General features: G+C 31.9%; 1 protein-coding gene across 1 annotated transcript; it reads left to right on the plus strand.

The window, feature by feature from the left end:
• The first annotated feature begins 234 nt into the window (after nt 1-234).
• LOC139523457 (glutathione S-transferase omega-1-like) lies at nt 235-13,616 on the plus strand. The gene is made up of 5 exons (XM_071317506.1): nt 235-421; nt 993-1,098; nt 9,105-9,324; nt 11,856-11,985; nt 12,871-13,616. Exons 1-5 carry the CDS (start codon nt 292-294, stop codon nt 13,122-13,124), a joined length of 840 nt encoding a protein of 279 aa, XP_071173607.1. The 5' UTR covers nt 235-291; the 3' UTR covers nt 13,125-13,616.

Here is a 13,616-nt window from a genome sequence, read left to right on the forward strand (position 1 = left end):
GTTAACAGCAAATACATTATCACAATAACAGATAACAAAAAAAATAAAAGCCCAATAACAGCTAACAAAGAATAATACAATAACAGCTAACAGCAAATATATTTTCAGAAATAACAGATAACAAAGAATTAAAATGCCACATAACAGCATAACAGTTAAACCCTTGCCCACCCTCCGTAATTTGTGATATCGAACAAAGGGACATAATCAACATACGAACGTCCTACATTTTAAACTCTATAACGTTCTACATAATGCCCTCGTGATATATGTCAACACTTCTTCTGACAAATGTTTCCCTCAAAATTTTACTCTAGGACATTGGTACGACCACACAAACTTTTACTTCAAATGATGACTAGCCGAAGAAGTTCATCGTCACCACTAGAAAAGGATCTATCTCCATTTTCGTTAGGAAAAGGTAAGATTTGTGTCCCAGCATAATAGAGGAAGTTATACATGTAGTGGGTGAGCCTGTCGATTTTTTTACTGCACATTTCATCTTGCAACCGTTTTAGCTGTAAGCCTTTATATAGCTTTTATAACTTTCATAAATCGTTTTGCGGTCATTTACATGAAACACAGGCACTTGTTTCTATCCACATGTCAACGTATATTTATGTTGATAGTGGGTCTTCCCATGGACAAATGATGGATAGAAACAAGTGCCTGTGAAATGAACTATGTTTCTGTCACGTGGTTTCTGTAGCCATACCTGAAGTCAGACATATCACTGGTGAATCTAATTTTGTTTTTGATATGTTCTAATTATACTAAAAATGTAGCTTTTTTTCATGTTTCATACATTCTGAGAAGACCTCAACTCTTTCTCTGATTATTGTGATCTATTCTATATTTTTCATGTGCTGCAACTGTATAGTATGCTGCTACGTACTGTAGTAATGCTAATTCTGTAGTAATTAATGCTAATTCAGTAGTAATGCTAATTACTATTTAGCGATTTATAATGATCTATGGTATTCTTATTCCAGGCACAAAATGTCCACCTCTTACTCCTGGTGTGATGAGAATATACAGCATGAGATTTTGTCCATATGCACAGAGAACTCGACTAGTTTTACAATACAAACAAATACCGTAAGTACCAAGTTATGAAAGAATACAATATTCAACTTATTTCACTATATTAATTCTTTTTAGTTCTAGCTTTAAAATTGAGTCCGAGTCTGATGTCAGAATAGAAAAAGAAACTAAGCACACGATAGTTATCTCGTACCCTCAAGATGATATGTTGTTACCACAAGATAGTTATCTCGTTTCCTCAAGATGCTATGTCGTTCCCTCAAGATGTTATGTTGTTCCCTCAAGTATGTGAAGATAGTCATCTCGTTCCCTCAAGATACTTTGTCGTTTTCTCAAGATATTATGTTGTTCCCACAACATACAGCCCGTAACAGAGTAGTGATCGAATTCGCGTTTCTTTACCGTCAGAATAAGTTACGTTATCGACAAACTTATTTCAGAAGTGACATAATTTAATTTTCTTCATCGACAAAATATTTCATGTCCAACGTGTAAGTTTTCATTGTTTAAGTCGGAAGTTTTTTTAAAACAGTAAAACATTTTTTATAATCAACCTCTGTCATTGGCATTTTCATTTTAACGGTAAAGGATCAAATACGGGATCTCCGAAATTTCTATCATTTGTTACGAGGAAATCATTATTCAATCGAACATAATTAACACTGGACACTTATTATGTCTTTGTTCATGACACATATTATGAAATACTTTCGAACTGAGGAAACAAAAATACATAATCCAGAATGTGTGTTCTGTCATAAACAATGGCTTCGTCGTGCGAATCGACGAGATCATGATACATGTAACTGATCTTAGCTGTAGAAACAGTTGGTGCGACCTCGATAAAATCTTTATCAATTTAATATAAGCGATAAATATTCATGACTACAATGATAAGGAATTTATTGGAGTCACATCCACTGTTTCTACTGTAAACATGAACTCTTCGGTTAGTGCAATGAAGACACTTTTAAAGATTGAGATTGTTGGTTTATTCTTTACACCTTCGAGGTATTAAAATTATTTCAGTGTTTATTTAAAGTTAAATTTATTTTCAAATCTCTTCTGTTTAAAATGGTCGAAACTTCCGTTTAAGATTTCTGTGGTAAGCTATCTATTCTATAGTTAGGACCATTTTATAATAAATACCCTTTTGTACAAGAATACTTTCTTTATAGAAGTATAGATCTACTGGTTATAGATTTTTTTTTATAACTTTCATTATTGTGACGACGCGCTATGAAATTCAGATTAATTTATAAATGAAGTTGTATATAAATTTTTGGTCATAGACACAAATCTTTTAAACAGTTCGACGAGTGCGTCAATGTTACAGTAGTCTGTTTACTGTAAGTTACTAAGCTTGGCCCGATTCATCTGTCATTTATGGAAACTAATTCACCCCTTTCTGTGACATTCATTTTTATTTCACCATCAGACATGGAGCTACATGCATTTGTAACTAAAGGAAAACTCTCATATTAAAGAAATTTGACATGATATACTGAAACTTTCTTATAATCAATTAAACGACTGCTTTTCTTAGATATGTGATTTTTCATGGTAAATCTTTTGTTGTGTTTTTTAAAGAAATCAACATTCAAAATTTAGAACTTCATGAACATGTACAGGAAACTGAATTATTGCACATCTATGTACTACTTAAAATTGTACTTCGATCTGTTGCGTCCTTAAAATGTTCTGACCGTCCTAAGATTTAATGTACGGAAATGTTTCGGTAAATTAAATTCAAATCCGAATTGAATGTTTATGACACACAAAAAGAGCAACCAGAATCTCTTGATGACCAAACGTATGTACACGTTGGAGCGATTTAGAGCTTTTCAGAAGGAATGAGATTCCACCCTTGTTGAAAGCCTTGTGGAGACCTCTAGATTTTTAAATTCCCTCCGTTTTTCTCATGGATGGAGTGTGGTCTCTCTGTAAATTACCCCATATCTTTTCATTTTCCTATTTACCGAAGGTTCCATGTGAAAATTTTCATTGGATCATATCTGTTAAACTAAATGTACAAAAAAGGCTCAAAAAAAGGCGAAATTTCTTTTTCAAACCCGAACTAGAAATCCATTTTTTTCTAATAGAGCACCTTACATTATCGTCAATGAGTTCAGGCATGTGAAAAATTATATAATCATACACAAGAAAGAAACTCTGAACAGGCTTTCAGTAATAATTTTTACCTATTTAATATTAAGTAAATATTAACATGTACATGTATTTGATAAAGTACAGATATAACCAAAGAAACTGTCCGGTATCCGACGTAAGAGTATACTTTTTACTGCACGCGTAGTCGGGTGCGTTCACTACTATCAAACACCTTTTTAATTGTTTACCAGTATATTTCTTTTAGTTTTGGGTAACATTGTAAAGGAAATAAAGCTATCAAGACGTCTGTTCTGACTTCGAAGAAATGACTACTTTTCGCCCAATCGAAATGGTGCATGGACATATTTTGTTTCATATTATTAGAATTATTTTCAACATTATCGGTATTAAACTTGATTATCGACACATGAAAGTTTGTCAGCATTGTCAATCTTTTTAACGTTAAAGTACCAATAGTTCGGTCACTACTCAATTAAGTTTGTCGATAACGTAGCTAATTTTGACGGTAAAGAAGCATCAATTCGATCACTTCTCTGTTACGGGCTGTATCAATAAAAATATATTAATTAATAATATATCAATAAGATTTTATAGCTATGTTGAGGGAACAACCTAATATCTTGTGGGAACGACATAATATCTTAAGGGATTGACATAGTATCATGGGGAACGAGATAACTATCTTGAGGAAAAAACATAAAATATTGAGGTAACGACATAGTATCTTGACGGAATGAGATAACTATCTTTTGGTAACGACATGGCATCTTGGTGGAACGAGAAAACGTTCTTGTATGAACGGCATAGCTTTTTGAGGGTACGAGATTGCTATCTTGTGGTAATGACATAACATCTTGAGGGACGACATAGTATCTTGAGGGAATAACATATTACTCCTTTCTTTCATGGCCGCATTCGGCCACCAAAAGTTATGTGCTATTATTCAATGCTTATGTTAATTTCTTGTTACATTTTGTTTGTGTAATAATATAACTTAATGAAATATGATATAGTAAGCTGTAAAAGGTGTTGAAATAGCAAAATTTGTAAGGATAACAAACGTCCCGATTCATACAGCAACAATAAACGTAAACACATTTACATCAGACACCCACCAATAGCAACCAGACTAACTCCTGGCTTGGAACGGACACACACAAATCTGGCTAGGTTTCATATATTGTGAGCACTCAACCCTTTCCATAGGCCATCACCAGAAACAGTTTATTTTATATATATCTTTATTCTCAATAGACCATATACATAGGTATAGAGAAGACATGCAATTATGTACAATATTTACAACAAGACAGAACAAACAAAATAGTTGCTAAGACAATATATGAAGTCCATTTTAGCCAGGAGCACATACACCTGTGTTAATAATCTTTATGAATTTACATAATTTAATCAATACAGATTTGTTTTTTGAAGACATAATTTGTTTGTATTTGACAATATTTGCATTTTTTAAATAGTAATGTGACAGACAATGCTTCCTGTTTTCTTCAAAGTATTTACATTCTAATATATAATGCAGTTCATCACCTATATCATTTTTGTTACATAGAAGACAAATTCTATTGTTTCTAACTATATTGTTCCATCTACCCTGTTCAATAGGGAGCTTGTGGTTTGTAGTCCTAAATCTACACAAATCAATAGACAATTTGTTCCCAAGAATTTCAAAATAATCTTCTTTTCCAAAAAAATCTTTAAAAAGTTTATAATTTAGTGCTTTTGGCGAGTTTTCAAGTAAAGAATGCCAGACTTGTACATACTGATCTTTAAGTCTAATTTTGATGAATGAAACTAACCACTTGCAATTTATAAAAGATTGCGTTTCCCATACATTTGGGATACCACATTCGTTCAGAATAGTCTTTATTCTGTTTAACCATGATAAATTCACATTGCCATTAATAGACATGTGATAACACACATGAACACAATTTATATAAAATATATGATAGTTTTGTCTCTTTACCAGAGTTTAATTTCCCCCAAAATGAAATCAATCTAGTTTTTATGTCCAAGTCTATAGGATATCTCCCAAGCTCCCCATAAATCATATAAGAGGGTGTAGATGTTTTCAGACTTAATAACAATTTACAAAATTTGAGATGTACCCTTTCAATCATGTCGTTATTGTCAATACCCCATACTTCACAATCATACAGTAGTATTGGCTTTACCATTTTATCAAATAAATCCAGCTGGCTATATATAGAAAGATTATGTAGACGACCTAGTCTTAACACTTCGTAAAGACCCTGGGTAGCTTTTTCTACATTAAAAAGTTTTGTTTTATTAAAATTGCCTGTTCTTGTTAGAACTATTCCTAAGTAGTTAAATTCATCAACAATATCCAGTTTTTTGCCATTAAATAAAAATTGAAAATTACATGATGGTCGTCTCCTTGAAAAAACCACGACCTTTGTTTTATCAACATTAACTTTTAGCTTCCATACATCTGTGTAATCTTTGAAACAATCTAAAAGTTTTGGAGTTCAGTATCTGATCGGCCATCAAAACAGTATCATCAGCGTACAGAATGATAAAAAGTTTTAAAAAATTTACGTAAATTTAATGCTATTATCATACAGTAAAAATCATATGTTATTTAGTCTAAGTATATGATAAGTTAAGTTAATTTATCATATACTTAAACTAAATAACATATGATTTTTACTGTATGATAATAGCATTAAATTAACGTAAATTCCATATTTTTCGAATTGGTGCTTAACGGGCTGATATGATAAGTTTATCACATGCTTCGATTGTTATCACATGCCTTTCCGTAACGTTATCACATGGCATGCCGGTGATGCTCGGCAAATTCCGAAAATACACCTCAATGCTACGTCTTCAGTGAAAAACATTACGAAATAGTGTACAAAACAATTATTTAGATACTGAAAAGCATATTGTGTAAAATAATAACCAAAAAAAGAAAAAGAAAAAAGAAACAAACAAATTATTAAATAAATGCATTCTTTATAAGTTTCAAACTTAATTTAGAGAGTTACTTTGAAAAGGTTGACTTTTCCAAACAGTGTTCATTATGTATATTGTTGTCTTTTTTTTTTCTTTTTTTTTTGGTTTGTCGAGTCGTCCATATTAAAAATGTTTTCTCCTCTGTTGACATGAGGCATATGGTAGAAAGATTTGATATCGAATGTACTAAATTTGGGTCCGACGTCCGTGAACTTTTCAATCTTTGAACTTCTATTTGGGAACTACGTAAAAGGATCAATATATGAATCTGTTATTTTTCTCCATTGTTGAAGCATATGATAAAAAGATCATAACATGTCATTTTCATATCGCATGTATTATCAGCCCTCGGTCAATATCAGCCCTCGAGCCATGCGGCTCTCGGGCTGATATTGAACCTTGGGCTGATAATACATGCGATATGAAAAATGCCATGTAATAATCTGATAATATATATCTAATTGATAATGGACATTTTATAATCAAAGTGACAATAACGCCTCAGGGCTTTTAAAATCCTTTATCCTTCTTAAATTAGAGACATTGCTAAAAGAGTTGTTTTAATTATTTATCTTTCTTTATCTGGATAATAACTTGTTTATATTTGTCAACGCATTATGTAATTATAGATTATCGCTATTTTGTGCATTTTTCTTTTGATCTTTTTTTGTGATAATTTTCATATCATGCTTCTCGCTTGAGATGGAAAATTATCGCTAGAAACTAAGGAGACCACGTGGCGTTGCTAACGAAATTGACATGAAATTGACAACGTCGTCATAGGTAAAATAGCGATAAACAGATTATCATTGGTCATCTCAACTCGATTGCTTTTCTCACTTTCGCTGTACCAGCTCAAGCGAGAAAATCAATCTCGTTGAGATGATCAACGATAATCTATAATTATCGTTGATCATCTCAACGAGATTTATTTTCTCCCTTGAGCTGGTACAGCGAAAGTGAGAAAAGCAATCGAGTTGAGATGACCAATGATAATCTGTTTATCGCTATTTTACCTATGACGACGTTGTCAGTTTCAATGTCAATTTCGTTAGCAACGCCACGTGGCCTCCTTAGTTTTTTGGCGATAATTTTTCCATCTCAAGCGAGAAGCATGATATGAAAATTATTACAAAAAAAGATCAAAAGAAAAATGCGCAAAATAGCGATAATAATTGATCTTAGCTAATTATTTAATTCTCATATTGTAAAATGATTGTAAAAGATATAAGTTTGGAAGTCACAGGCTTGGTGACAAGTTCCAGTCTTGGAAATAAATTATATACTAAGTGGAATTGATCTTCTTTGTATAACTGCTAGTTTACGGTGCATGGTTATTTAGGTTTAATATTTAGTTGTGACCGAATCCTCATATCAGTCTCCTAGTTTTAGACTGGATTTCTTGGTCACAGTATTAACTGAAAGATTATTCAAAGCCCAATTTCAACTTATAAAAACACCATGTCCAACCAGACTTTAATATTTACAAATCCAACGGATTTAGTGAAAAGACGTCATAAACAGTCTGCAAAAAACATGACCTTGCACAATGCCAAAAAGCAAGACTTAGCGATCGACAGGATATTCGACTATAAGTTAATTCCCTGTTTGCTGTTAAATGACAAAAAGATTACTATTCCGTAGGTCAAATCCAAATGACAAATTAAATTCTGAATTATATATACATGAAATAGGACCTATGACATTTAAAATAGGTAAATGAAACTATAACTAAATGATGTATGGTCTAAACATAATTAAGACAGCAATCCTGCAATTAAACGTAATAAAAGGTACATTGTTAATTTATAGATCATACTATGGTCTTCTTATTATTTAGAACAAGTTTCTGAACAATGTAAAGTGCTAATCTCTAACTATATATAAAAGTTATAGGGAAGTTACAGAGAAGAAGATTCAATAAAATTCAGTACAGAAAAACACTTTTAAACTTTCAGTTCAAATTTTCGTTCTATATAAAGGCAACAGTAGTATACCGCTGTTCAAAACTCATAAATCCATGGACAAAAAACAAAATCGGGATAACAAACTAAAACCGAGGGAAACGCATTAAATATAAGAGGAGAACAACGACATAACACTAAAATGTAACACATATAGACAAAATCCCACGAGAATAACAAATATAACACATATATATAACATCAAAACCAAATACATGAATTTGGGATAGACAAGTACCGTGACACGTCTTATCGCAATGTGAATTTACACTCAAAAATAAGAGAAAACAAACGACACAACGTTATAATGTAATACACACAGAAACGAACTATAATATAACAATGACCATATTCCTGACTTGGTACAGGGCATTTTTAAAGGAAAAAATGGTGGGTTGAACCTGGTTTTGTGGCATGCCAAACCTCGCACTTTTATGGCCATGTGAAATATAACATCAAAATGACAACACAGGACTACAATATAAATAATTTGGAGAACACAATTGACAAAGAATCACACGAACAACAGCCAACAAAAGGCAACAAGTTCAAAATTTTAATACGCCAGAAGTGTATTTTGTCCACACAAGACCTATGTGTGACGCACAGATACAAAAGTTTGAAAGCCGAAACGAGTACAAAGTTGAACAGCATCGAGGACCAAAAGATCAAAAAGGTTGTGCCAAAAACGGCAAGGGTTTTCTGTTGAGTTACCAGAAAATCCCTATAATTTAGAGTAATTTATACTTTTGCAAACAGTAAATTTAATAAAATGAATATTCAAAAGATGTACATGATAAAGCTGAAGTATTAACTAATTACAGGAAACAACTGAAATACATTTACATAACCAGACATTTGAAACACAAAAGTAGACACATCTATATCACTGTATATTATTCATGAAAAAAGATATGTTATAATTTCTATTTTTAAATAGTTTTTAAAATACTTATTACATTTCAGACATGAACTTGTCAATATAAACTTGAAGCATAAGCCAAAGTGGTTACGTGAAAGATACCCGGCTGGACTGGTACCTATCCTGGAGAAAGATGGCCAGGTCGTGTACGAGTCCAGTGTTTGTAATGACTATCTTGATGAGATGTACCCTGAACCCAAATTGACTCCATCTGATCCCTTTAAAAAGGCTGAAGATAAAATGTTGTCCGAAACCTTTTCAAAGGTAATGCTATGTTAAAAATCTCTCGATCTTTTTTAATAGCATATTTGCTAGCTGATATAATAGTTGTGCAAGGACACCAATGAACGATCCACAGTCAATACTGTTGTAAAAGATGCACAAACATAAAGAACTTTCCGTTTTGAATTTTCCTTGGAGGTCGGTATTTTCACTATCATACCTTTTGTATTTATATATAAGTGTGCATGTTGTTATAACTCTCCTGTTATAGTGCGGGGACTGAAGGCAGATTCTCCCACCGAACACACACTTATATAATATATCATTGAAAAGAGGAAACCTTGTACTATAACAATATGCCTGTCGTCAGGACTTGATATAGTCACATTATTTTTTCAAATTGAGGTCAAAGGTCATCTGTACAAATCTGAGAAAGTTTTGAAGGGTTTCAATTTTGACAATTTTTCTATTTATAATCCTGGTACTTTTGATAACTATTAACTCGACATTAATACAAACGATACTGTTTATGTTTGTTTTTATACATAAACCTTAATCATTAGCCAAAAAAATCCTACAACGACTTTTTATAAACATAACTTTAATAATCCAGTTTTCCAACCATACAATGCTTGCAGTTCTTCAAATTCACATGTGCAGCTATCGCATGAAACACCGTGATGTTCACCTCATCCAATTTTTTATTCATTGCAGATACAAAAGGCCACTTCCCTATACTGGTAAATTGAATCAAAGTTTCAGTCCATGTTTAGGCATAATTAAGCACTGCATAAAATTTAGCGACTTTTGTCTTTTCTTTGCACTTGATGGAGCAATTTCCAACGGACCTGACGAATCGTACATGTCGTGGAATATTTACTGAAACTATCCATCAATTATTTTGATATTCACAAAACGACTTTTCTGACAAGTATATTTTAAGGGAAAGCGGTACTATTTATTCTGCCATAGGCGACAATACTAACATTTTCTAAATTTAACAGTTTTTATAATAAAAACCTGAATAAAACAGTTATGTGTGGAGTTAGTACTTTATTACTCTATTTTAAAAATTGAAGCCAAATAGTTTCATGACCAATTTCCAACGGAGCTTGTTTATGTTATCCATGCCCATCGTCATTTTGCACCAAATTTATGAAATTTTGGAAGCCTTTTCGAACAATTCTCTAGAAAATATTTCAATAGGTTTTAAAATTTATATTGTAAATTTACACACTGCAGTTATTCATAGATAAATAAAAAAAAATATATTGTTACCTTACATCCAATCAAAGCCCTCCTAAGTTGACTTCCTTCACCTGTCTTGGGTAGACAAAAGGCCAACCTAATGCTGGGAAAATGTAATAGTACCGTTTTCCCTTAAGTTTATAACCAAAAAAAAACGTAGAATATAAACATATGCAAACAAAGTATATGCCATATAATAGTGAACTTTAATGAAAATATTTGTAAATAATAGCAAAATGTAGTAAATTAATGTCATATATCAATTGAGAGCAAATTGTTGACTGATACACAAAATGTGATGGAAAGAAGGTGATTAAGTTCCGTGTTGAAATTGAGGTTTTTTACTCTATTCTTTTCCATTGATTTCTTGGGGCTTTTTTCATATTTAGGTTCCGAAATTTTTATTAGTAACTAGTTTTATGAAATACTATATGCTTAAAATAGTATGGTATAATTTTTATTACTGCTTTGAAGAAGAAACTAAAGTTTGTGTCAGAATTTCCAATCAAAATTACCTCAATTTTAAACAGTCAAAAGTTGGCAAAATTATAGATTAGAAGAAAATAAGATACTGAATAGAATATTTTGACAGATGAAAATAGCTTCAGAAAAAAATATTTTTATTAAATGTAGCCAAACCTACACAAATTTTCATTTTGAAAAAGTGGGGTTGAAACTCTCCAATATACTATTATAATAATATATGAACTCTTACAAACGTTAATTCTTAATCTATAATTATCTGTATTTAATTTTAAATTGGCAAAAAATTATTGCCACGTGATATTAGAACATCTATACTATTAAACGAGAAGACCTCATTTTGGGTGTCGCTTCTCTTCCTTCCACAATAAATCAATCATCATGCATCTATGTCCTATAGGTACAGTGGATAGTCATATTTGATCTAGTTTATATTGAAATGAAAGTAAAAGGTGACTCATTAATGGTCCATTGGGCCGTGTGTATTATATATGTAATTATATTTTGTACAAATTTATATATTTATGCTGATTTACACATTTGACTACAATAAACAATTTACTTACTTACTTACTTACTTATTTACTTACTGCTTTAATAAGTGTTCGTGTCGTTATACGCATTCTTGGTGATACAAGTGTTCATTTTGATAAAAGAGTTCCTATTTATCATGTTTATAGAAGTGTTTTAATGTTGTTTCAAGTGTTTGTGTTATGACAAGTTATCATGCCGTTTAAGGTTCCCATATTATAACTGTTCCAATTGATGTTAGTGTTCGTTGTGTCAGTGTCACACACCTATTCATACATTTAGTAATGATAAATACTTTTTTTTTCTTCTAGGTTATAGCACTATATTATGAGGTTCCAGCGTCGCTGGCTAATGACACCTTTCCTGTTACCTTGAAGAAATATTTACGTGAAATGCAACGTTATGAAAACGCCTTAGAAAAAAGAGGAGACTTTTTTGGAGGTATGATGTAAGACGAGTCAAAACAATATACTTCCTTATATCGTGAAATTTTGCGTCAAAATAACATATCTGCGGTCGAATATCGGAACATGTGTGCGTGTGTCTAACTCTCCATTTTTCGGGGGAGATATTTTTACGCGTTTACCACACTAAAAATTTCACTGTACGTTCAAAAGCATTGTTTGGTGTCAATAAATGTGCATAATGAACACGGCGTGATTTAACTGTCCCGTCTAAGGCCCAAACCACGTATAATCCGTGACACAAAAATTATCCGGTCAACAATTTGGTTGGATATGTGCCATAATGGTGAGAGCACAGCCAAAACTAAGGTATACAGTGTAAACATGAAACAATACAATTCCGATGTTATCATGGTATAAATAAATTGGGTGTTTTTACTGTCTTCTGATTGGTTAAAATTATTAGTTTTATTTTCAATGTTGTCAATTTTAATGGCGACACGCCCACTCTGACGTTGTGTATGCACACGCCAACATGTGTGTACGTTGTTATTGTTAATATAAATAATATAAAAGTTCTTTGAGCCTTATTTTTGATAGAAATTTATTTATAATGAATGGCAATAATTTATTTTGATTTTATTGAACCATAAAACTAATTTTTGACTCTTCACATTTTACATAATCCGCTTCGCGGATTATTCCATGTGGAGAGTCAAAAATTAGTTTTATGGTTCAATAAATTCAAAATAGATAATAGCCATTCATTAAATAATCCTTAGGTCTAGATCAGTAATCTGTAAATTTATTATAACTACTACAAATATATATTTTTTAAGTGATCAGAGTTGGTAACATCAGTCCCTGTAGCTATTTCGAAGGCGATCGATCTATAGCATTTTGTTTTCTATATTTTTTGCAGGTTCAAAACCATGTATGGTGGATTTTATGATATGGCCTTGGTTTGAACGCATTGGCGTCATATCTGTTGTGGCACCGGAAACGGATATTACAGAAGATCGATTTCCACGGTTGGCTGCTTGGATGAAACGCATGTATGAAATACCTGCCGTCATAAATACATACGAGAAACCTGAGCATCATGCTCATTTCTTTAAAACCTTGCGTGAGGGAAGTCCCGAGTATGATCATGGAGTATTACAAAGCAATTTGTAAATAATTCAACATTCTAAATACATAATTCATGTAGAAATTATAATGTCCTTAAATTAGGTTGCAATCGAAAATATTTGATATAATCACATTCAGTGGATACTTGCCATTATAATGTATGAACATTTGCCAAATAACATGAACCTTGATTTGATTTCAACCGAAATAAACGATGAAGGTCGGTACATCAAATAAATCACAGCAAAAGAAATTTATTATTCTGAAATAGCAGAAACTTGTATCAGACAATTTTACGTTTATTGTTACAAGAACATAGACAATTGTGCCGCACAATAATCATGATAATTATGACCCCTATTCCTCATTTGTTGGAATATATTTTGTATGTGTAAAAAACAAACTTGAATTTTATATGTGTTTGTAATTATATTTTGTATTCAGTGGTGTATAAGAGTGTGTGAAAATGAGTGTTTTAGAGTATTCATGTTTGAACTGCTGTTAAATTAATTGAAAATAAAACGTAGCAAGATATTA

The sequence above is a fragment of the Mytilus edulis genome, chromosome 5 (assembly GCF_963676685.1).
Source record: "Mytilus edulis chromosome 5, xbMytEdul2.2, whole genome shotgun sequence".
NCBI classification, from domain to species: Eukaryota; Metazoa; Mollusca; class Bivalvia; order Mytilida; family Mytilidae; genus Mytilus; species Mytilus edulis.